The sequence below is a fragment of the Vipera berus genome (genome assembly GCF_964194415.1).
Source record: "Vipera berus genome assembly, chromosome: 3".
In the NCBI taxonomy this organism is placed as follows: Eukaryota; Metazoa; Chordata; class Lepidosauria; order Squamata; family Viperidae; genus Vipera; species Vipera berus.
The window spans coordinates 153,953,859-153,980,474 of record NC_138204.1 but is presented as its reverse complement, the minus strand read 5'-3'; the positions used below and the strand labels follow the sequence as shown (position 1 = coordinate 153,980,474).

Below are 26,616 nucleotides of genomic sequence, written 5' to 3'. Positions count from 1 at the left end.
GACTCATGGACTTCAACTCCCAGAATTCCTAGCTGGCTCAGGAATTCTGGGAGTTGAAGTCCATGAGTCATAAAAGAGCCGAGGTTGCCTACCCCTGGGCTAGACCATGAGATTCAAGGACATTCTACCAAGCATCTGGGTAGACTTAAAGATGCTTTTCCATAACAATATTTTCTTGTTTGATTGGGCAATGTGACCTGACCAAGAGGGAGGAGGAAGAATTCTATGCTTTTACTATAGAGTTTGGGGTGGGGTCTGGCCAGAGATGGTTTTGCTTTCACTGTGCTGAACTAATGCACTCAATAAAGTTTTACATTAAGAGATTGGAATGTCTCGAAGATGTTTATTTGGTGGGTTCATCAGTCTGAATCTTGACAGCCATGCTGTCATGTGACATAGGTTTTATGACTGCATTGCTTAGGGATGGCAATACCAATCCCAATTACCACTGCAACCTAAGGACTATGCATAACATTTTAAAATATTCAGAACAGAGTTGTATAATCAATCTAACTCAGCAACTCCCAACCTTTTGGGAACCAGGGACCAGTTCTGTGGAGGGCAGTTTTTCTGTGGACTGGGGGTGGGGCATGGTTTTGCATGCTGTCTGGATCCTATGCATGTGCAGGTGGGGCTTCGCTCACTTGCATGGCCCGATTCCTGACGGGCTGTGGACCAATGCCGGTCTGCAGCCTGTGGATTGGGGACCCCTGATCTAACTGAAGGGGGAACTTTACACTCTCATTGAAGGCTGCAGATCTAATAATTACATAATTGGAGAAAAGCATTTATTATACCGTATATACTTGAGTATAAGCCGACTCGAGTATAAGCCGAGACCCCCAATTTCACCCCCAAAAACTGGAAAAAGTTATTGACTCGAGTATAAGCCGATCCGCCGTTCTGCAAGCCTCTGCCGCCAGCAGAGGCTCGATCCGCCATTTTGCAAGCCTGAATACACAGGAATACCCTGTGTGGCCAAGGCTCGTCGGCAGGTCTCCGTTCCTCCTGCCGACCTTTGGGGAGGTTTGGGCGCCTCCCCAAACCTCCCCAAACCTCGGCAGGTCTCCGTTCCTGTTTGGGGAGGTTTGGGCGCCTCCCCAAACCTCCCCAAACCTCCCCAAACCTCGGCAGGTCTCCGTTCCTCCGCGCAGACCTGCCGACCTTTGGGGAGGTTTGGGCGCCTCCCCAAACGTCCCCAAACCTCGGCAGGTCTCCGTTCCTGTTTGGGGAGGTTTGGGCGCCTCCCCAAACCTCCCCAAACCTCGGCAGGTCTCCGTTCCTCCGCGCAGACCTGCCGACCTTTGGGGAGGTTTGGGCGCCTCCCCAAACGTCCCCAAACCTCGGCAGGTCTCCGTTCCTCCGCGCAGACCTGCCGACCTTTGGGGAGGTTTGGGCGCCTCCCCAAACGTCCCCAAACCTCAGCAGGTCTCCGTTCCTGTTTGGGGAGGTTTGGGCGCCTCCCCAAACCTCCCCAAACCTCGGCAGGTCTCCGTTCCTCCGCGCAGACCTGCCGACCTTTGGGGAGGTTTGGGCGCCTCCCCAAACGTCCCCAAACCTCGGCAGGTCTCCGTTCCTGTTTGGGGAGGTTTGGGCGCCTCCCCAAACCTCCCCAAACCTCGGCAGGTCTCCGTTCCTCCGCGCAGACCTGCCGACCTTTGGGGAGGTTTGGGCGCCTCCCCAAACGTCCCCAAACCTCGGCAGGTCTCCGTTCCTCCGCGCAGACCTGCCGACCTTTGGGGAGGTTTGGGCGCCTCCCCAAACCTCCCCAAACCTCGGCAGGTCTCCGTTCCTGTTTGGGGAGGTTTGGGCGCCTCCCCAAACCTCCCCAAACCTCGGCAGGTCTCCGTTCCTCCGCGCAGACCTGCCGACGTTTGGGGAGGTTTGGGGAGGCGCCCAAACCTCCCCAAAGGTCGGCAGGAAGAACGGAGACCTGCCGAGGTTTGGGGAGGCGCCCAAACCTCCCCAAAGGTCGGCAGGTCTGCGCGGAGGAACGGAGACCTGCCGAGGTTTGGGGAGGTTTGGGGAGGCGCCCAAACCTCCCCAAACAGGAACGGAGACCTGCCGAGGTTTGGGGAGGTTTGGGGAGGCGCCCAAACCTCCCCAAACGTCGGCAGGTCTGCGCGGAGGAACGGAGACCTGCCGAGGTTTGGGGAGGCGCCCAAACCTCCCCAAACAGGAACGGAGACCTGCCGAGGTTTGGGGACGTTTGGGGAGGCGCCCAAACCTCCCCAAAGGTCGGCAGGTCTGCGCGGAGGAACGGAGACCTGCCGAGGTTTGGGGACGTTTGGGGAGGCGCCCAAACCTCCCCAAACAGGAACGGAGACCTGCCGAGGTTTGGGGACGTTTGGGGAGGCGCCCAAACCTCCCCAAAGGTCGGCAGGTCTGCGCGGAGGAACGGAGACCTGCCGAGGTTTGGGGAGGTTTGGGGAGGCGCCCAAACCTCCCCAAACAGGAACGGAGACCTGCCGAGGTTTGGGGACGTTTGGGGAGGCGCCCAAACCTCCCCAAAGGTCGGCAGGTCTGCGCGGAGGAACGGAGACCTGCCGAGGTTTGGGGACGTTTGGGGAGGCGCCCAAACCTCCCCAAACAGGAACGGAGACCTGCCGAGGTTTGGGGACGTTTGGGGAGGCGCCCAAACCTCCCCAAAGGTCGGCAGGTCTGCGCGGAGGAACGGAGACCTGCCGAGGTTTGGGGAGGTTTGGGGAGGCGCCCAAACCTCCCCAAACAGGAACGGAGACCTGCCGAGGTTTGGGGACGTTTGGGGAGGCGCCCAAACCTCCCCAAAGGTCGGCAGGTCTGCGCGGAGGAACGGAGACCTGCCGAGGTTTGGGGAGGTTTGGGGAGGCGCCCAAACCTCCCCAAACAGGAACGGAGACCTGCCGAGGTTTGGGGACGTTTGGGGAGGCGCCCAAACCTCCCCAAAGGTCGGCAGGTCTGCGCGGAGGAACGGAGACCTGCCGAGGTTTGGGGACGTTTGGGGAGGCGCCCAAACCTCCCCAAAGGTCGGCAGGTCTGCGCGGAGGAACGGAGACCTGCCGAGGTTTGGGGAGGTTTGGGGAGGCGCCCAAACCTCCCCAAACAGGAACGGAGACCTGCCGAGGTTTGGGGACGTTTGGGGAGGCGCCCAAACCTCCCCAAAGGTCGGCAGGTCTGCGCGGAGGAACGGAGAGCTGCCGAGGTTTGGGGAGGTTTGGGGAGGCGCCCAAACCTCCCCAAAGGTCGGCAGGAAGAACGGAGACCTGCCGAGGTTTGGGGAGGTTTGGGGAGGCGCCCAAACCTCCCCAAACGTCGGCAGGTCTGCGCGGAGGAACGGAGACCTGCCGAGGTTTGGGGAGGTTTGGGGAGGCGCCCAAACCTCCCCAAACAGGAACGGAGACCTGCCGAGGTTTGGGGACGTTTGGGGAGGCGCCCAAACCTCCCCAAAGGTCGGCAGGTCTGCGCGGAGGAACGGAGACCTGCCGAGGTTTGGGGAGGTTTGGGGAGGCGCCCAAACCTCCCCAAACAGGAACGGAGACCTGCCGAGGTTTGGGGACGTTTGGGGAGGCGCCCAAACCTCCCCAAAGGTCGGCAGGTCTGCGCGGAGGAACGGAGACCTGCCGAGGTTTGGGGACGTTTGGGGAGGCGCCCAAACCTCCCCAAAGGTCGGCAGGTCTGCGCGGAGGAACGGAGACCTGCCGAGGTTTGGGGAGGTTTGGGGAGGCGCCCAAACCTCCCCAAACAGGAACGGAGACCTGCCGAGGTTTGGGGACGTTTGGGGAGGCGCCCAAACCTCCCCAAAGGTCGGCAGGTCTGCGCGGAGGAACGGAGAGCTGCCGAGGTTTGGGGAGGTTTGGGGAGGCGCCCAAACCTCCCCAAAGGTCGGCAGGAAGAACGGAGACCTGCCGAGGTTTGGGGAGGTTTGGGGAGGCGCCCAAACCTCCCCAAACGTCGGCAGGTCTGCGCGGAGGAACGGAGACCTGCCGAGGTTTGGGGAGGTTTGGGGAGGCGCCCAAACCTCCCCAAACAGGAACGGAGACCTGCCGAGGTTTGGGGACGTTTGGGGAGGCGCCCAAACCTCCCCAAAGGTCGGCAGGTCTGCGCGGAGGAACGGAGACCTGCCGAGGTTTGGGGAGGTTTGGGGAGGCGCCCAAACCTCCCCAAACAGGAACGGAGACCTGCCGAGGTTTGGGGACGTTTGGGGAGGCGCCCAAACCTCCCCAAAGGTCGGCAGGAGGAACGGAGACCTGCCGAGGTTTGGGGAGGTTTGGGGAGGCGCCCAAACCTCCCCAAAGGTCGGCAGGAGGAACGGAGACCTGCCGAGGTTTGGGGAGGTTTGGGGAGGCGCCCAAACCTCCCCAAAGGTCGGCAGGAGGAACGGAGACCTGCCGAGGTTTGGGGAGGCGCCCAAACCTCCCCAAACGTCGGCAGGTCTGCGCGGAGGAACGGAGACCTGCCGAGGTTTGGGGAGGCGCCCAAACCTCCCCAAACGTCGGCAAGTCTCCGTTCCTCCGCGCCCTGCCTGCCTGCTTCTTTCCGCTGCGGAAAGAAGCAGGCAGGCAAGGCGCGGAGTTTGGGGAGGTGCGCGCGCACCTCCCCAAACCTCCCCAAACTTCGGCAGGTCTCGGACGGCGGTGGCTTGGGAGAGGTGCGGGCGATCCCGGAAGCACCAAAGCCTCGGCCGCGCACAAGTCCTCGGTAAGTTTTTTTGTTGACTGGAGTATAAGCCGAAGTGGAATTTTTCAGCCCAAAAAGTGGGCTGAAAAATTCGGCTTATACTCAAGTATATACGGTACCTCATTTATTTACCAGGAATAAGCTGCCTCACAGTGAGGTGAAATCTCCTTCCTTGGAGAAATTAAGTGTGATTTAGACAATAGAAATCCCACCAAATGTCAGGGGGACAGATTTGATGCTCCCCCCTCCCAATTTAACAACCTGAGCGACACTGATAGTGAAACACTGGGACAGAGATTCTGGGAAACCAGACTTAATTTGGGGCCATTGCATCTCAACTCTAGTCTCTGTGTGCAAAGAGAGAATTAGGAAGCAGAACCCCTCCATTCCTTGCAATATTGGGGTGGGTGGGTGGGAAACATGAGATCTCTGCACTATGTGTTGAGCCATATCAGAAAACTGTTCCTCTGAATTCTGGGTGCACTGAACAATTTCACCAGGAAGCTGGGTTGGCACAAGCACCAATTTGTCTATCTACTTATCTTACTCTGCCACATTCAAAATCAGTTGTACGTTCAATCCACACAATTTATGCAGCAGAGAGTAAAGCCCCTGCTACAGACATAATTCTCACAGTGTAAACACTGCAGTCAAAAAACCTTGCTCCAAATAGCACTGGTGAGTTTTTAAATGTAATGCTGATTATTTAATAATGCAGCTTTCACGTTTCATATATTTGCCCTAATTTTCCCAACATAGGCTTCATTTCTAGGTCTGTGCAATTGGGAGCCCAGCTGAATAGAATGGATGTCCTTCAGAGAACACATTTCAGGGCAATGAAAAATTATTTCTGTAGCAAACAGAACCAAGAGCCATCCATCTATCTATCTATCTATCTATCTATCTATCTATCTATCTATCTATCTATCTATCTATCTATCTATCTATCAAATTTATATAGTTGCCTATCTCACCACAGGCAATTGGGAAGCACACAGCAAACAGATAAAAACCACATATAAAAATTAATAAATATTAAAAATAAAGATCATTTTGAAAAGTTAATATTATAAAAAAAAACCAGCTCGGCAATGAAGCCATCTAAGCATCTCTCTGGTTCCCTGGGACCCCCAGGTCTAATAACACAACCAGGTTTTGAGGGTCATATTTTTAGACAAACCTTGTCAAAGAATTAGTCCATCAATCTGTATGATGAAAAAGCAAATGTAGCAATAAAAGCATGTTTCAAAGGAGGGTGGATTTTCAGATGAATAAATATTTCATCATCTGGAATCAAGTTGGATTGCAGGTGTGGTTATATACAACTAACCAAAGTGTTTTGCCCCTGCCTGTTGCTGGGAATTTTTCCAACTTTCCAGCCCAAATACACAGGCCTGGCATTTCCTTGTGGCTTCCATCTTCTACAAAAACTGTGATTCAACCCAGTTTAGTTTTTCTAGTTTAGTCATGATCAGTTAGATACTTCTACCTCGCCAAGCAGGAAAAAAAAGAAACTGCATCGTACAGAAATAGAGATAGATAACAACTTTCTAACATAAATCAATAATTACAGCAAGCAGAAACTGTTAAAAAACAACAACAAAACTCAGGTTATTTATGCCAGGGATCCCCAACCCCCTGGCTGTGGCCCACTACCGGTGTTCTGTACCAGCCTGCTACCGGCCCCGCAGCAAAAGCAGGGACAACCCCTTTACAAACGGCAAGAGGCTGGAATAAAGCCTGCCAAATTTATTCACATAAAACAGAGCAAGACAAGACACCAACCATAAAACACGAGCTAAGAAGCAGGAATAATCCAAGCGGTTGCCTTCAGCAAACCAGCCCTCCCACACATTCCCCTTAAATACAGTTCAGGGCGTGGCCTCTCTGTGCCTCCTTCCGAGGTGCCCCATTGCCTTCCTCTGTTTACTCTTGACTGACTGCCTCCTGCGTCGGGCGTCCTTGAACAGGGCCAGCTGTGGGTCATCTTCATCCACGCTGTCAGGCTCACACAGCTGGGTCTGCATCATGACCAGATGAGAGGGGCCTTGCTGGGGGCTCTCATCAAGCTGTCCAATCCCCTCAGCAAGCTCTTCAACACCCCCCTCCTCCTCCTCTGAGTCATCCGACCCAACTGCCGAACTCACAGGCTGACCCTGAATCACAACAACCGGGCCATGGAAGTGGCCGCTTGCGTGCGGAGCGGGCCGGCAAGCATGAGTGCACAGCTCCGTTTATGCAAGCGGCAGGCGTGCGTACCTGCTGCTTGTGCAAATGGAGCTGCTTGTGTACTCGCTCGCCACTGGCCTGGAACTATCATCCCCTCTCCCCCACCCACCAGTTCGCAAAGCCAGAAAGGTTGGAGACCATTGATTCATGCAACTCTCCTCTTGGTATAAGTGAGAATGCACACTAAATCCACATGTCTGTCACTTCAGCTGGAATACAGGATAACAGGAACAGCAGACATTGCGGGGGAACAACTGATGAAGTATACAGAGAAACCAAATAATGAAAAAAATAAACTAGATAGGAAAATTTATATCCTAAGAGTTGAAGGGTACAGCAATATCCAGAATGGGTTTGTGTATTGACAAAAGAACATTTCCCTCCCTAAAAAAGTGATATGTCAAGGAAATGCATACGCTACTAAATATTAGAAGTGGAATCTCTAGAACAGTTGAAAGAATTTCAAATGCCTCGTGTGCCGCTTGTTCACAAACAATGCTGTAAATTATGGCATCTGAGAAGAAATTGAAAATAAAGTGAAGAAGTCCCCAAGCTGGGGGCAAACAGTTGAAATGTTCATTTAGTGTCCCTCTTAGCAAAAGATTTTGTGCTCCAGAAATAAAGGCTAACGTACCAGCTTTGCCAAGTATTTTTGTAATAACCACTTTATTCTCTCCACAAGTTCTCCAGTGGAATATGATAATGGAATATTTGGAGTGCTGGCCAATTCTGATAGCCAAGCTTGAACTTAGCAATGAAGAAATAGCTGGATCTGCTAGAGCCAAAGTTCTTAATGTGGGTTTCAAAAGAAATATTCAATCACTATTCCCAAGTCTAATTCAGTTGTCCTGAACAACATGCAGGCATAACTTTTATTTTTAATTTTGCCGAAGCCCAAGAAAAAACAAAAGTATCCTTTAAAAGAAAGATGGACAAGGACATGTGGACCATAGACATTAATAAAGAATGAAACCAGTACCACCAGTTGCTCATTTCCTTAGGAATATTTTCAATACTTTCTAACCAGTCAATCTTTATCTGTTGTTGAAACAGGAACTGATTACAATATGGGCACCCATTCTTCCAAGTGCTGACTATAATAAGATACCAATAGTAACTCATGTCAGAGCAAAAGGTCCCCTGTTCAGAAAATATAGATATATACTGGTGATTTATTTTACCTATTTTTGCAGAGCAAAAAGCCAAATAAAGATATAGAATATAAAAAAATAACCAATGACAGAAACAAAATCTTGGCAGAATTTGTATTACGCACATACACACAAATATATGTGAAATGTTAAGCAGAAATAACAAAGTTTTCCACAAGTCAAGGTCAACTTGTAGTGATACGCTAGCTTACCCATGTTGTTCTCTTGGGGAAAATGCTAGTGTGGTTAGCCACTGCCTTGCTTCAAGACTTTGCTTCTTCTAGTCTACAGAGCAAATAGATAGATCGGATGGATGGATGGACAGATGATTAATACATGATGCATGGATGGATGGATGGATAGATACCCCCAACCAATTATTAGCTGCTTATTCTGAGATCAACTCAGAAATCACCAAGATCAGTTTCAATATTCAACACTGTATAGTTAAGGAATATTAGGAAAAGTACATTAACAAACAAGACACTTCACCCAAAAAAACCCCACTGAAGATGTTATCTAGTCCGGTAATAAAATGTCTGGGAGCTAACTAGCAGACTCAGAGGACAAATCTCTACCTAAATCTACAATCCGAGCTACAAATATTCCCTACAATTAGGAAAAGTCTTACTAATGCAATCAGTGAACAATGTAAATTCACTGCCTAATCAGGTGGCAGCACTTGGTCAACTTTGTGGGACTGAAACCTAAGCAGAGTATAGTCTTTGAACAGGAAACGACCACAAAATATCATAGCTGCAGATTAGACTGCGGAGTCAGAAAACATCTCAAAAGAAATCAATGGCCAAACTCTGTGGCACTGCCATGAAAATGGAACATCTGTGACTTGTTCTTACCTTTCATGTGGAATTCAACTAAGTTCTTTGCTGTGTCAATTTCTGTGGCCAAAGTAATTTATTTTATTTTTTTATTTTATTTTAATTCCATTTATATCCCGCCCTTCTCCGAAGACTCAGGGCAGCTTACAAGCTTAGCAGTAGCCTTCATTCTATGTATATGCCTGCTTATTAGGGCTTTCAATTTGTTGCACCTTTCCAATCATACTACTCCAGTGAAAGATGCACTACTTCAAATCCTCAACAATGAATTGTTGTATTCTCCTAATAACTTTACAAGAAGCTGAGTGCTAAAGAACATGCATCCAGATAATCTCACACAACAAACAAGAATAGAATTTCCTTGCCCAATATGTAAATCGTGGTTTAAACAGTTTAACATTAAATATTTTTTTTCACTAAAATGAATTTAACTGACATTAAATTGAACCTGCTTTATTATGAAATTAAATCAGCTATGCACAGGACTATTTTTATATGACTTTATTCGGTAATGTCTTTGCCATACATGACAGTTTAAATGATCATAATGAGCAGGTTTGAATCTGCTCTAAAATTAAGGCCAGGAGGGAAAATGCATGAAATTAAAGAACCTAATGAGAATTTAAATGCAACCAAAAATTCAGGAAGGTATTGATGCAACCCATTTCCAAATTTCTAAATAGACATTTTATGAATAGAGTACAGGTACTCCTCAATTTACAACAGTTCTTTTAATGACCATTCAAAGTTACAACGGCACTGAAAAAAGGGACTTATCACCATTTTTCAGACTTACGATCATTGCAGCATTCCCCAAAGTCACATGATCAAAATTCAGACGGTTGGCAACTGGCTCATATTTACTACGGTTGCAATGTCCAGGAGTCATGTGATCTCCTTCTGCGACCTTCTTACAAGCAAAGTCAATGGGAGAAGCCAGATTCATTTAACAATTGTGTCACTAACTTAACAAATGCAGTGATTCACTGAACAACTGTGGCAAGAAAGGTCATAAAATGGGGCAAAAAAAAATCTCTTAACAAATGTCTTACTTAGCAAAAGAAATTTTGGGCTCCACTGTGGTTGTAAATTGAGAACTACCTGTAATTTTTTTTTAAAAAAAAAAGATTTTTTTTTATTCTTTTAAAATCTGAGTCTGTCCAGTTTGCACCTGAAAAAATGGAATTCCTGAATGAGCAGAGGCCAATCTTTGGAGGCCAACCCTGGGTTCCCAGGGCAACGCTTGGGAGTTCTAAATTCAAAGCTCATTCCGGCATGCCGATGCGCAACCCCTCAGAATAGGAATTTCTTATGTCACTTTGCAGCAATCCGTCTGGCGTTTTCAGCCACACTGATAATCTCAAGAACGAGCAAGATGTCCAGTCCTATCTATCAGAAAAATCAGTTAACTGGGACTGGGAAAGAAAGAAGAGCTCCAAATGTTATTTTGGGAACTATGGTATGAAGCAGAAACTGTATCCCCAAGTAAAAGGATGACCTAATACAAGAAGTTTGTTTCAGCTAACTTTGGGACAGGGGCAGAGATATAATGCCCGACTCTTTAGCAACGTACCATAGAGAAAGATGATCCTGGGTCACATCCACAAAGCAAATACAGCATCATCTTGGAATGTGCTCAGGGCTGGTAGACTTAGTTTTTAATAAAATTAAGGACAGATTCGTGTAACTGAAAGCTACCAAGAGTCCCACAGACATCTGAGACAGCAGTTAAATACTTAAATCAGATTTAACAATGGGCGGCCGGTCTTTCCTTTTCAGGTGTTTGAAGCATTCATAAAATTAGCAGCTCTTCACGTAGGACGAAACTCATATGCTAGGGGCTCCCCAGGAGAAATCTTGTTTCAAGGATCATAAAGGCGGCAACAAGAATTCTGACCCTCAGTTGTGTTATTTGTCTCTCAGACAATGCACTCAACGCTCCTTTGAGTGCGCTATCAGAAACGGAAGCTATAGATAGGCAGATTTCCATCTCCATATGGACAAGAGGTGATAAAGACAGAAATGCTGTTTTTCTTAAGGCGCTGCTACCATGACAATATTGCAAGCTATTCATTACTCAGCGCAGAAGTATTAGTTCAAACAGTTAAATCTTCACAGAATGCAAAAGCAATGGCACTTTTGAATTAGGCCCACGACGAGGTGGAAATCAAACACTGTACACTTAATTTGAGGCCATGCTGCACGTTAGGAAAAATCCATGAGTTGCATATTTCCAAATTCAGAGACAATTTAGAATGCCAAAGGGGCAATAATCTACTATTTAATTAGAGATTAATCTTATCTGGGGAACCATTTTAGGAAATGGAAGACCAAACCAATACTCATAATTATCAACAAAGATTAATTTAATACTGTTGTCTTGCAAATCCCTTGAGAAAATGCAGCATATTAAGTTCTTCATTTATTTTAACTGGGACATCATGTCAGTGGTTCATACTGTTATTTCACTTTAATGATTCTAAGACCAGTCTAAGCAATCAAATATTAGATTAAATATTAATCCACAGCAGTTGTTCAGAATCTGTCTTTCAAACTATCTCTCATAAATATATAACAAAAGTACACAACATACATACATCCAATCTTAAGAATTATATTTAAATATACAAAGGTATATTTTAAAAAATTGTTTACAGGTTTTTTTTGCAGGAGATAGAAGAAGTTCTACGGCATGGAAATTGGACAGTATGAATTGGAAAATTCATACTGGTAAGAGGGATATGAATGAATAAACAGCCTGTCTCAGGAGCGGGTGGACTCTCCTTCCTCCAAGGATGTTTGTACGGAGCCAAGATGTCATCTATCATAACTGGTATAATAGTAGTGACTAAATTAGTAGACCAGCGAAATACCATGGACATAGTATAATTAGACTTCAGCAAGGCATTTGACAAAGTAGACCACAACCTACTGGTTGGTAAACTAGAAAAATGTGGGATAGACAGCATCACCACCAGGTGGATTTATAACTGGCTGACAAACCATACTCAATGAGTAGTCCTCAATGGTACTATATCCACATGGAGAGAAGTAAGCAGTGGGGTACCACAAGGCTCTCTGTTAGGCCCAGTACTCTTCTATATCTTCATTAATGACTTAGATGAGAGAATAGAAGGGGAACTCATCAAATTTGCAGATGATATAAGCTGGCAGGAATAACCAACACCCTAGATGATAGGATCAAGATCCAGATGGATCTTGACAGACTTGAACACTGGGTCCTATCTAACAAAATGAAATTCAATGTAGAAAAAAGTAAAGTCTTAAACTTAGGCAAGAAAAACCAAAAGTATACATATAGATTGGGTGAAACCAGGTTTAACAGCAGTAACTGTGTGAGGGATCTTGAAGTCTTAGTGGACAATCAATTAAATATGAGCCAACAGTGTATGGCGGCAGCCAAAAAAGCCAATGCAATCCTAAACTGCACTAACAGAGAGATTCAATCAAGATCATGTGAGGTACTAAAACCATTTTATAAAGCCTTAGTAAGACCACACCTAGAATACTGCGACCAGTTTTGGTCACCACACTATAAAAAAGATGTTGAGACTCTAGAAAAAGTGCAGAGAACAACAAAGATGATTAGGAGACTGGAGGCTAAAACATATGAAGAACGGTTACAGGAACTGGGCATGGCTGGTCTAATGAAGAGAAGGACCAGGGGAGATATGATAGCAGTGTTCCAATATTTGAGGAGGTCTCACAGAGAGGAGGGGGTCAATCTATTTTCCAAAGCACCTGAAGGCCAGACAAGGAATAATGGATGGGAACTGATCAAGAAGAGATTCAACCTAGAAATGAGAAATTTTCTGACAATGAGAACAATCAACCAATGGAACAGCTTGCCTTCAGGAACTGTAGGAGCTTCATCACTGGAAGCTTTCAAGAAGAGACTGGACTGACATCTGTCAGAAATAGTGTAGGGTTTCCTGCTTGGGTGGGGGGTTGGATTAGATGACTTACAAGATCCCTTCCAACTCTTATTCTATTCTATTCTATTCTATTCTAGTTTCCTGCATTGAGCAAAGGGTTCAATTTATCTCTAAGGTCCCTTCTGGGATCCCATCACCTCCAAGTGTAACTTAACTACTTGCAATAATCTGAATCAGGTATTTTAAAATACAGTAATATCCTTCCTTAATTTAACTAGCCTAACTTGGCATATTACACATAAGGGGCATCTGAAACCCAATAAATGTAGTTCTTTCCCAATTTTTTATTGGCCATTGACAACAAACTGCTTCCACTGAGTTCTCTGTAATACTAAATCCCATGTAATGGTTACCAATATAATGATAAAGTGTAAGGAGTACATTCTTTGGTGGAAGTGCAAGCCATTTGTTCACTTTCACCAATGGTCAACAAAGAAAATATTTTTAAGGGTGCTTTTATGAAGGCAGAAAGGATCTCCAAAGAGGGAGGGAGGGAGGGAGGAAGTAAGCTTCAAAACTGAATTTTTCTTCCTACCAAACTTTCCTATTACCAAAATCTTTCTTACACATGACTCATCTGCTTCTGTATGGCATCTGTTGAACAGTTGAAGTCCATTCAACAGCATCAGCATAATCTTTACTGGGAGAGGGGTTTGCACACTTTTCCAGTTCTTTTAAGTGACATGGCTGAAGTGGTTAAAAAATCCTTCATCTTGCATTAACCATTGTACTCTGCAAATTATATAGTTCAGCTATTATTTTTTATTACATGTGGGTTTTCATGTTGAAGAATCTACTAATATAAACTAAACACATCTTTAAGAGTATTTGAACAGTATTTACTAAGCAGCAGAAAAAGTATCTGTACGCAAAACAACCCCAATGATATGAAAAATAAAGGCTCACCTTAAGTAGTGTCTAAATCAGAGGCTCATTATTTATTTATTTATTTATTTATTTTTGGGACTTATATGCTGCCCTATCTCCCAAAGGACTCAGGGCGGCTTACAACAATAAAAAACAACAATACAAAAATTAAAAAACGAATTAAATAACAGCCCCAAAATAAATTAACTACAGTTAAAAATTAAAACATATTTAAAAACCCATCATCAATCCAGGTCAGCCTGATGAAAGAGAAAAGTTTTGAGGTCGCGGCGAAAGGACCAGAGGTCCGTGGCCATCCGAAGCTCAAGGGGAAGCTGGTTCCAAAGGGCTGGTGCTCCCACAGAGAAGGCCCTCCCCCTGGGGGTCGCCAGCCGACATTGTCTGGCTGACGGCACCCTGAGGAGGCCCTCTCTGTGTGAGCGCACTGGGCAATGGGAAGTCGTCCCCGTTAGCAGACGGTCCTGCAAGTATCCCGGGCCTAAGCCATGTAGGGCTTTAAAGGTAAGTACCAGCACCTTAAATCTCGCCCGGAAGACAACTGGTAGCCAATGCAGCTCACGCAGGTGGGGTGTAATATGGGAGTATCGGGATGCTCCCATCACTACCCGCGCGGCTGCATTCTGCACCAGCTGAGGCCTCCGGGTGGTCTTCAAGGGCAGCCCCATGTAGAGAGCATTGCAGTAATCTATCCGAGAGGTAACGAGTGCATGAGTGACCGTACGTAGGGCATCTCGGTCCAGATAGGGGCGCAACTGGCGCACCAGGTGAACCTGGGCAAATGCCCCCCTGGCCACGACTCCAATATGATCTTCAAAACTGAGTCGTGAGTCCAGGAGGACGGCTAAATTGCGTGCCCTATCAACGGGAGGCAACACCTCTCCTCCCATAACCAAAGATGGAACCTCTTGGACAAGTCGAGATGCCGGTACGTAAAGCCACTCAGTCTTGGCCGGGTTGAGCTGGAGCCTGTTCTTCCCCATCCAAATCCGTACCGCTTCCAGGCAACGGGACATCACGTCGAGGGCATCACTGGCTTGGTTCGGGGTGGAGATAAAGAGCTGGGTATCATCGGCATATTGATGATACCTCACCCCAAAACCACGGATGATCTCACCCAGAGGCTTCATATAGATGTTGAACAGGAGGGGCGAGAGCACCGACCCCTGAGGCACCCCACAATTAAGGGGCCTAGGGGTTGATCTCTGCCCTCCTGTCAACACCATCTGCGAACGGCCCGAGAGGTAGGAGGAGAACCACCGTAAAACGGTGCCTCCCACTCCCAACCCCGCAACTGCTAATTTTCCTTCTGTGCTTGTGCAAGCATTATTTTTAAATATTTAAAAAAGTAAATCAGTTTACTGGCAGTATGTGAAGTTTTAACACACTGTCTCACCTTGCAAGGATAAAGTTTATTCTGTATGCCTACATTTATTTGCTGAATCAAATCCCGTATCAGAATTGCTTTTATAGAGAAATTTGCCGGATTCCACACCGACAGCCAATTATCCATAGCCTCAACAAATAATTGCTTGAGGTGCTGCATTTTAATGCTCAAAAAAAGAACTCTTATTCCAAATGCTTTCCAAATGCTCCTGGGCTGACAATGATTTGGCTCACCAGGTTCTCATTTGAGGCAACCTGGTGTTACCCTAATTAAAAAGTCAGAAGAAAGAAATAGTTGCAGCCATACTGACCAAAGCCATTCAGGTCAAGTTGGTAGTCAAGGGAGCTGTAGAGAGGCTATAAAATAAGGACAGGTAGATGACAGAGAAAGGGACGCGGTGGCTCAGTGGGTTAGGATGCTGAACTTGTCGATCAGATGGTCGGCAATTTGGCGGGTTGAATCCCAAGTGCCGCATAACAGAGTGAGCGTGTTACTCGTCCCAGCTTCTGCCAACATAGCAGTTCGAAAGCACGTAAAAATGCAAAGTAGAAAAATAGGGACCACTATGGTGGGAAGGTAACAGTGCTCCATGCGCCTTTGGCGTCTAGTCATGCCGGCCACATGACCACGGAGACGTCCTCAGACAAGCGCTGGCTCTTCGGCTTTGAAACGGAGATGAGCACCGGCCCCTAGAGTTGGAAACGACTAGCACGCATGTGCGGGGGAACCTTTACCTTAGATGACAGAGGCCAATATTGAAAGCATGGGATTTACCGAATAAGCATGAAGGTGATGAAAAGGTTGATGGCAGAAAAGGCAAAACGCTGGTTCAAAGCACATAGTCAAAATTGTGGAAGCTGATGAGCATATATTGGTTACAGAAAACGCAGGAAAGGGGAAGTAAAGTTAGAGGAGACATTCAGCCTTGCCAGAAATGGAGTTTAAATGCTGACTGTCACAATATGAGAACTACAGCAGCTACACAATCCTGGACAAGAGTACAATGTTTATTTACTGTGTTCCCCCCAAGGTAGTCCAAAGAAACTTTTTGCCTTTGAATCCAAAGGGTTGAACAGCTCTAATGTTAACATCAAAGAAGTCTGAAATGACATACTTATTTCCAGATTCTACAAATCAGATGCTATAGACCTCATTAATTCAGAATTTAACTCTCATTTAAATTAAATGTTCTTTTATAGTAAGAAATGATGGCTGACATACTAGAATCTTCACCAGAAAGAACTTAAGTAATTATTTCTTTGATGTTGCTAATGTGTCATTTTGAGACATTGAGCATTTGGTAGCCAAAGAGTTGAATGGCCACAGTTTATTATCAGTATATAGCAAAACCTGTTTTGCTTAACATATCTTCAGAAAAAAAGTATGAATTATTTTAAAGATGTTATATTTGAGTTGACCTACCTAGCTTCTTTGATTTATACCATAGAAAACAACGGCCATGCCATTACTGTTTGTAACACATATCACAAATGTATGCTCCTATCGTAAGTGTCATATATTCTTTGGCAGCTGTGAAAAAGGGAATTAACATATGGTGGAAAATTCTCAGCAAAATTCCAAGCTCTTATGGTTTAAATTCTTGCTATAGTCAATCACTAATTGTATTTTTTTCCAAAAAAAATCCCTGTTATCCTTTTATCAAATTCCTAGCATTTGGGAATATTCTTTTCTAAACTCTTTAAGAATGCTATTAACAGGATAATCCTGTAAGGTAGGTGAGGTGGAGAGAAAGTCCCAACAGGGGTGTCAAACTGCTGGCCCGCAGGCTGCATGCATCATGGCGAAACTGCGCCCACCCCATTGCCAACAATGGAAAAAAAGTCGCAATAACACGTCATGTGACGTTGTTTGACACCCCTGGTCTAACTCGTCAACATACATTGTGGTGTTGTCCTGAACTGATGAAAGTAACAAGAACGGTTGTAGTCCACAGAAGTCAACCCTTTAAGGTAGCCAAGTCAGGAAACAGATACCACCAGGATTAAATGAACCCTACTTTATTGTCGATCAGAAGGTCGGCAGTTTGGTGGGTCAAATCCAGAGTGCCGCGTAACAGAGTGAGCGCCTGTTACTTGTCCCAGCTTCTGCCAACCTAGCAGTTCGAAAGCATGTAAAAAATGCAAGTAGAAAAATAGGGACCACTTCGGTGGGAAGGTAAACAGCGTTCCGTGCGCCTTTGGCGTCTAGTCATGCCGGCCACATGACCACGGAGACATCCTCGGACAAGCGCTGGCTCTTCGGCTTTGAAATGGAGATGAGCACCGGCCCCTAGAGTCGGAAACAACTAGCACGCATGTGCGGGTGAACCTTTACCTTTACCTTTTATTGCGTTGCTATTTTTTAAAAAAAACAAGCTAGGACAGGCAGAACCCTATCTTTCTTTTAAATAACAGCAGATCTGGAGGAAAAAAATTTGCATTAATTCAGTTCCCAATATATCATTAAGAAAGAGAAAGCATAAGGTAACAAAGAACCAGAATTCATGAAAGGCATACTGTAATTAAGATAGGATTGCAGAGGGCAAGCAGGTCTGGCATCAACACAGTGAAGACTGAGGGCTGACAGCAAAAGACTTTACTGCTCCCAGTTGCTAAGTAGATTAAAAACAAGCGTTCAGAAAGAAATTGTGCAGCTCACTCAGAGCTAAGAGCTCTGCCAAATTCATAGAATGCCTCAGGCATCCATCCACGAGGGAGGAAAGAGAGCTGAGCCCCAGAGCAACACTTCAAAAGTTTTTCTCCAATTGGAAAAAATCGAAATGGCCCCCCCCAAAAAACCTAGTTCCAAATGAGACCCTGAAAAAAAGGGAGCGCTTTCAATGAAATTCTTCTTAGAAGTGAATACAGTTCTGTTCGCAGCAGACAATTATACAGCACTTCTGTGCATACACGGGTAACACACATTACAGCCTCAAAAAAAAAAACACCTCAGAAAGTTGAAATAGAGACATAGGTCGTTGGCTTTTTTAGAAGCTACCAGTTGTAAGAAAGCTATGCATAGCCAGCATATCAAGGGCAATGGCCATAAGAAGCAGGACATGCAGTCAAGTAGAAGATTGTACTAAATTGCAACTTGACTTTGAAAACGGAATTTTCTGGAATGAACTGCCCCCGGAGCTGCAGACGGCCCTTGACCTTCGGTCCTTCCGCCGTGACTTGAAGACCTGGTTGTTCCAACAAGCAGGCCTGGACTGACTACGGTTTTTAATTAGGCTTTTTACCGGGTTAAATTGTCTCGTAATTTTGCACTTATTGTTTAATTCTTTTTTAAAAAAATTACTCTATGTTTTTTAATTTTTATTGTTGTGAGCCGCCCTGAGTCCTCAGGGAGAAGGGCAACATATAAATTTAATCAAATCAAATCAAATCAAATTTACCAGCATTTTATGACACCAAGAGCAGAAGTATCTCTGTGGAAAGACAGATCACTAGCTATGGTGAATTCATTAAAGGCAAGCTCCATTACGGGCATAAGTCAATGACTATCTGTATATGCTAAATCTAGGGCATAAAAGGGTAGAGGAGAACCTGGAATGCTATGGTCCATGGGGTCATGGTACGACTTAGCGACCAAACAACAACAAGGGTAAAATGTATTCAACCAACCTAATGATAATATTTGTTAGCATATTAAGGCTACCTATACTTTGAACGTTATTCAGAGGTGCTTTGGAACTTGGATAAATACAGCCCTCTCTGAAACTACTTGGCATAATTAAATGAACAACAGAGAATTAGTGCATTCACATGAAATCTGAAGTGGCTTTTCAAAATGTTCAGCGCAAAGTCATAATTTTTATAATGTGTCAATCAGTCTATATATGGATTTCCCAGCCTAGAGTATAAGCCAATAATCAAACAGTGCTTATTTTAAAATGAAGGCGGGGAGGGGAAAGCTCAGGAGATTGTGATGCATCATTACATTCAAGTTTGTAGAACAAACAAGACAGTATATTTCCTAGTTTGGGAATTTTTTTCAAGGTTGTATATGCTACATATAATTACACCGACACACACACACATAGACACACACACACACACACACACACACAGTTCTAATATTACATTTTTCTGAATCTTCCTTGCCTCCCAATTTCAGTCTTGCAATTTTTGTTTTGCAAAAGGAGCTTTTTACAATTTTCTACCGCCAATATTCCCACAGTATTAGAGCTAAGGCAGAATTATGGACATACCATATATACTTGTGGATAAGACAAGGATTTTAGGTTCCAAATTATAGCAATTGGAAATTGGAATTGCTTTATCTATGAATGGGTTTATCTGCAAGTATATAGTAATGCTTTTTTAAAGTATCCAAAAATACTTGCAAATGAACCAACCCAGGGGTTAAGCTGACCCTTGAATTCTGAACCAAAATACCACAAAAAGTGCATGACCCATGACTAATTTAGTTATAAAAAATAAAAAGAGGAAAATTTTGAGGGTCATCTTATCTGCAGATCACAATTTTCAGGGTATCTAGGCTACGAATTTGACGGTTTGCTTAGCAGCAGAGGGGTTTATAAGCATATATGGTATTTTTATGTTGCTGTTTTTAATTGAAGAAATTCTGGGGCTGTCACATGCAAAGAAAACAACCACATTTCAAGAATGCAGAAATTATGGCACAAGCATACAATCTTACCTCATTCCTTCAGTTGACCTATTCTGATAATTACGGTAGAGCTGCGGGATACCCACCATGGCTTCAATGAAAACAGCAAGGAAACCCAGGGTTTCAACAAAGATACTGGAGTCAAGGGAAAGGTAAGTGATGCATCCTGTTACCCCAGTGAAAGCCAGAACGCACTGCACATAATCTGCAAACTTGTTCCAGTGCCAGAAAGAGTTCAAGTCAAAATCTGAAAAACAATGTTTACAAATAAATGAAAATCAAAATGGACTGCTTTGCCAATTCAATGCCACTTGCACTTCCAAAAATGAGAGGAAGACAGGATTACTTGGGAAGTTTAAGGAAACCGTCATTAAATAAACTGAGGCGGTAACTTATACAATCAGATCACTGATAAATCATAAGGTTATAACAATAGGGAAGAGATGATGTGGAAAAATAAATGTCTAATGCAACTCAAACTGAAAATTGCCTTTGTGAAATATTGTAGTGCAAGCAATTATATAAACCATGATCAGGAATATCATTTGTGCGAAGTCTGAAGTTGTGGAGGGAGGGAAATAGACAACATTTGTCCTCCCAACTATGGTTGTCTCACAAAAGTCAAGTTTTATAAGAATCCAAAGCCATCCATTCAGAGAACAATAAACAACAAGAAAATAGATTCAGAAGTAATGTTAAATGGCTATAGTTGTGCATCAAAGCACACAACTTCCTTCAAAAGATTTTCACAGGATTCTCAGGGTTGATTCAAGCTAAGAACCCACTATCTTCCCTATTGATTATTTTGTCTAGATGAAAAAGAAAAATATATTCACCCTGTCCTGAGAATATTCATCCCTTTTCTGGTACTGGGACTTGGGTCACTGTACAAACTAAAAGGTAAAGGTAAAGGTTCCCCCGCACATGCGTGCTAGTTGTTTCTGACTCTAGGGGCCGGTGCTCATCTCCGTTTCAAAGCCGAAGAGCCAGTGCTTGTCCAAGGACGTCTCCGTGGTCATGTGGCCGGCATGACTAGATGCTAAAGGCGCACGGAACGCTGTTACCTTCCCACCGTAGAGGTCCCTATTTTTCTACTTGCATTTTTACGTGCTTTTGAACTGCTAGGTTGGCAGAAGCTGGGACGAGTAACAGGCGCTCACTCTGCTACGTGGCACTCGGGATTCGACCCGCCAAACTGCCGACCTTCTGATCGACAAGCTCAGCGTCCTAACCCACTGAGCCACCTAATATCTATCAATTAAATGGGAGATCCTCGCTCCCAGTGATGGGAGGCCTCACACTTTCTTCAGCCATTAAATTATCAGTCGAGAATGATGGGAGCATTGAAGTCTTAGGCATTGAAGGTTTGGTATAATTCACTGCAACAAGGGTTGATTCTCTAGGTAAAGGAAAAGCAAAAATGTGTTGAAAACATTGCTTTTCTAGGGCCTTGTGATGATAGATAGATAGATAGATAGATAGATAGATAGATAGATAGATAGATAGATAGATAGATAGATAGATAGATAGATAGATAGATAGATAGATAGATAGATAGATAGATATACTTCTTTCTTCTAAATCTCCTGGAATCAAAGCAGGTAGCTGCATCTAACAGTCCTTCCCGATTCCTAGGAAAACTAAATAGAGATGGACCTGGTTGGAATTTGAATGGGAGACCCCAAGCAAATCCCAGCCTTGTTTGTTAAAAAAAATAATCACAGAGAATGTAAGATAAATTGAATCCACATGGTGGCCAAGGAAAAACATGGATGTATCTATGCAGTCAAAGTAACGTTTAGGCATTTGGGATGATGACAACCTATCTAGATAAGCCTGACTTCTTTGAGCCCCAAGGTAAACCACAATTCACCGTTTTCTGATGTTGCAAATGAAGTTAAGTGGTTGAAAGGGAAAGGCAAGGTCAAGGAAGCTGACCTGCTTCCTGCTTTTGTCTTAACCAGAACAGAGGGAAAACGAAAGAATCTGAGGCTGAAGCAGCCTTATCAGAAGGCAGCAAAATTGTGTGACTTTTTAAAATAGCAATCCTGACATTCTCTTGCTTGCCTCTGCTGCAGTAATAAAAAAAACATTCTTCACCATGGCGAGCCAACTTATTTGCCAGATACAGATAGGAAAGCTTTACTTTATTGCAAATTCTATCTCCCACCAAAATAACTGGGACATAAAACAATTCTCTGAGAACATTAAAAATAGAAATCATTTATTATCCCTTCTCTATAAGCACTGCCTAGCCGAGATTAATTGTATTTCAGCTATAATGAAAGCCTCACTCCATAATAGACTGGTCCACAACTGTTAGCTGAGAGCAATAAGCCATACTCCAGTGTGTTCGCAAGATAAAACCGAGCCTGATAGATCTGAGGGAGGATCAGCTTAATTCTGTCAATAATGTATGAGAGCAGTATTGAACTGGCACAAAATAGTCCTGTACTTGTGCTTCCCCCAAAAGGAATTTATTCTAATGAAGATGAAGACCAAGCATTACATATTTTTAAAGAGAACAGGAGACACTGAAATCCTATCCCCCAAACACTACATTTAATCAATGATTAACACTGCTCTTTGTTTCTTATTCAGACAGAAGAGATGATGAATCCAGTCTCCCAGAGATAAATGGCAAGAGGATGAATATGTATAGAATCGTTTTTCAGTTTATAGAATCGTTTTTTCAATTTACCACACCTTTCATTAAAAGGATTTGCTTATTCAAATAGGACTCCTTTAGAAAATAAGGGGAACCTTAATTTAAATATGTATTATCTCCATGGTATGAAGTTCAGATTAAGGGAACAGTCTTCACCATTTAGTAATCTAGTTCATTCAACTGGGAATAACAGTTTCTTCAGGTAACTGCAGAAATTAAATCTGTCTGTCTATCTAAAATGTATGAGAAGTCTCTCTCTCTCTCTCTCTCTCTCTCTCTCTCTCTCTCTCACACACACACACACACACACACACACACACACACACACACACCACAACAAAGTTGATATTTCAAGATAGGAATAAGGATTATTTCTTCTGATATTTTTAAATGGCAACGAGGAAGCAAAATTCAATTACTTTATCAGAGTCTAACTTTTCCATTTAAATCTAAGCCATAAAATGTGATTAAATTAAGCTAGATAGGGTTAAATTAGGACTCCTATGATAAAACTGAAATTTTGTTACATCTACCCCACTGAAGATTTTAAGCGCTAAGAGATTAGTAGAAAAGTCAAGGACATCAAATTGGGATACAGGAAATCTTTTTTCTAGATCAGGGGTATCATGCTGAAACCACACTTGCCCCATTGCCAGCAATGGAACAAAAGTAATGATATGTCGCAACACGTCACGTGACGTTGCGAGTTTGACATCCCTGTTCTAGATTATCCCCCTCCCCCACACAAAATCCTTAAGGACTGTTTGAATTTTCACAGCTCAGAATTAATATATTATTCATATATAAATAAGATGGGCCTTTATTTTTTGTTTGAAAGCCATAAAACAGACTCTGTTACGTTTTTTGTCTTTAAGAGACATAGGATCACTCAGTTGGGAATGGGTAATATCCATCTGAAAGATGTTCAAATGTGGTTTCTTTCTGAAAAAATATTTTCTCTCACCGTTCTACAATTAGCAAGTGTAACTGTCATTTTAAAATGAAAACAGAAGGAATGGAAATCTGAAGAAAAAATTAAGTTAGAAATTATGACATCTTTCCTAACAGTAAATTTAGATAGTTTTGTCAGGTAAGAAATTTTCAGTGACCATTTCCCCCTCGTAAAACTAAAGCCCTGCATGATATCTTACATTAAACAAAATTTTAAACCTTTTTATAAATTAGCTTTTTACATCAAATATTGATATGAGATTTTAAAGTAGAGATTAGGAAAAGATATAATGTTACCCAAGAGCTTAACCATGAACAATCTGCACTATTTATTTACTGTCACTAATGATCTAAGTCTAATGCAGCTGCTCTGGTTTTCATCTTTTTCAGCTCTTATTTAAAAAGAATTTAGTATTAAGCTAGATACACCCATGGAATGATCAATTGGTTGAGTAAAGATTATGTATGTGTTCCCATTTCTACAGCAGAAAAGGTAATTTTATCAGGCTTTAGTTATCTGTCCAAATGGCAGTGTTCAAGCCTGTGTGTGGAGGGAATTCATTACCAAATTGGAGAAGGGATCACAAGATAATCAAATGTAGCAGTACTACAGCAAAGACATATTCAACGTTTTTGACAGATTTACATGATTAGCATTTTATTTTTATATATCTCATCCTCATGGAGGAACATGTTTCTGTTAACAAAGGAATGAAGGAATAAAACTGTGGCTAGAAATAACAATAAAATCAACGAGCTTTAAAAACAATCATAAAAATATTTCAATTAAAAACAATATAAATCTGAAAGTCTAATTTTGGGATATTTGTTATCCTCTTAATGCTGAAGTAAACAGACATGTTCTCCACTGCTTCTAAGCTTTATTTAATTTGCAGGAAACATTTTTTTCAATCATCTTCCAACAATTTAAAAAACAAAACAAAATCTATCTTATATGCATACTTTCTACAGAAATAGCAAAGTGCCAACTCAGTCCACTATACGGTATGTTCCTCTGCAATTCCTTCTGTAATTTTCAAAATTAACTGTCATGTTTGGCAATATCACAGCAGTGTAATATTCCCAAACATAATGGCCACACAACCACAACATCGACATCTCAGAGATTCCCTGCCCCCTTCACTTAATTTTAAAGAAACTTTTAACTTTCAAACTAACCTGCTAAAAGCAGAATTCTGCCCTATTAATATTGTTTTCATATCATGCGAAGAACTACTTCTCTGAAAAAATTACAATGCTGGGAAAGGCAGAAAGAAATAGAGGATGACCAGATGTAAGGTGGATGGATTCAATTACAGCAGTGATAGGTACCGCATTGGAAGATCGGAAGGACCAGCTTGGAGAACAGAAAATCCTGAACAAAATCTAGCAATGATTGCCAAGAGTCAACCGGCGGACAATACCCAGGGGGAGGGCCTTCTCTGTGGGTGCGCCTGCCCTTTGCAATCAGCTGCCTGTAGAGCTTAGGACTGCCCCTGACCTTCGCTCATTCCGCCGGGACCTGAAGACCTGGCTCTTTGAGCTCTCTGGCCTGGTCTGAGCATATTAATTGGGATTTTAACTGTTTTTTAACTGGGGTTTATTGCAAGGTCTATATAATCTTTTTAATTGATTTTAAGTTTTGTAATTCTTGTATTGTTTTTTTAAAAAACCTTGTGAACCGCCCTGAGTCCTACGGGAGAAGGGCGGTATATAAATTGAATAAATAAATAAAATAAATAAATAAACATGGAGCTTGATGACACCAAATCAATCAGTATTGTCATTTCTACAAATTCCTCTGGGCTTCATACAGATGTCCCCAAAAAATAGGCCTCTGAAGTTATCTGAAAATAATAACTAAAAATAAAGATATTTCAAGACACTGCTATTTTATAAGATGCCAGACTTCCTTTAAAAAAAGCAAAGGAACATTTTACAAACTTGAAGATAAATGGAGTATGATGTTTAGTTGGCATCTGCAGGCATCAGCTTGCCTCTACATAATTCTCAGCTTTATTTAATCCTCATAATAACCTTTTGAGGATAATTATTGCTCCAATCTCAGAAAACTTCATGATTGAGTGTGCATTTAAATCTGGCTCTCCCAGCCCTAGCCCAAGTGATAAAAGGTGATTATCTTAACCTTACAGTGTGGTTCGATATGAAAACAGAAAAATAAATGTTCACAGTTTAGCTTGGGGAAAAAAAGACCTCTCCATGCAGAATCCTTCCCATTTTATCAGATAATTTAAAAAATTGAACTCCTGTGGCTTATTCTGTGAATTATGTTCTGCCTTGTGCGAGCATATTGATGTCAACAAGTTCAGCACTCTTCACAGCAGGACTGCTTGTCCTGTTTCTATAAAAGCTGGAGAATTAAGAAAAAGAAAACAGTCGATACCATCAAATAATTTTTAATCTGATGACAGTGTTAGGGATCATGTTTACTCATTGCCAATGGAAAAATAGCTAGAAATATCTAGGAAAATTATATTTTAAAAGGTGGTAGGTGAGAACAAGCCTCACTAATAACACAAACTAATGCCAAAAGTGCAACATCCTCACCCAATGTGATGTTAAATGTTTAACCAAATTCAAATTCTTTAAAATCAAATATACCAGTTCTGAAAAATTGCAGGGCACTAAAAGTAATTTAGAGTTATGCATTTGCAACTATTTACTTCTAATGAGTAAAGAAAAATAATCCAGAAGATTTTGCACACATAGGCTTTATTGATTTGATAGCAAACAATAGAAAACAGTAAAAAAAAGTAAGCTTAATGAGAAGAAAAAATAAACTTTTCTTCATTCTACTGCTGCTTCAGCAATTCTTCCTCTGACATGTATTTATTTTAAATATTAACAATGTCTATCTTCCACACACACAAAAACCACCTACAATTGCAATTTCCTAGAAAATAGACCATGGTGTTTTAGTTCTTACCTTTGTTTCTAATTTTCTTAAACCTTATAAGACCCAATAACCTGAGTAAATGATTCTAATGCTCAGAAGCAAACAAAAATATTACAGAAACCTTTACAATATTGTCACTGAGCATAACCACACCCATGTAAGTGTACAAGTAAGCACTACTGTGGGTTTTCATGATTTCCGGTAGTCATTTGCATATTGAGTTCTTGCTTCTAAATAGATCAGGGCTTAAATATTTCATGGGACTCTTGTACTATTTTGGAAAATACAAATTGCTACAGGTCTAAATTCTCTGCAATGAAGCAGTCCTTGGAGCTAAGAAAA

The 26,616-nt window shown here is 43.1% G+C and overlaps 1 protein-coding gene across 2 annotated transcripts in view; it reads right to left on the bottom strand.

Moving 5' to 3' along the window:
- The window catches only part of SLC66A2 (solute carrier family 66 member 2), a 79,210-nt gene that overhangs the window by 14,021 nt on the left and 38,573 nt on the right, over positions 1-26,616 (bottom strand). For both annotated transcript variants that reach the window (XM_081323487.1, XM_081323488.1), the window contains one exon: positions 19,769-19,985. In XM_081323487.1, the coding sequence (XP_081179613.1) occupies positions 19,769-19,985 (217 nt within the window). The remainder of the gene's footprint in view (positions 1-19,768; positions 19,986-26,616) is intronic.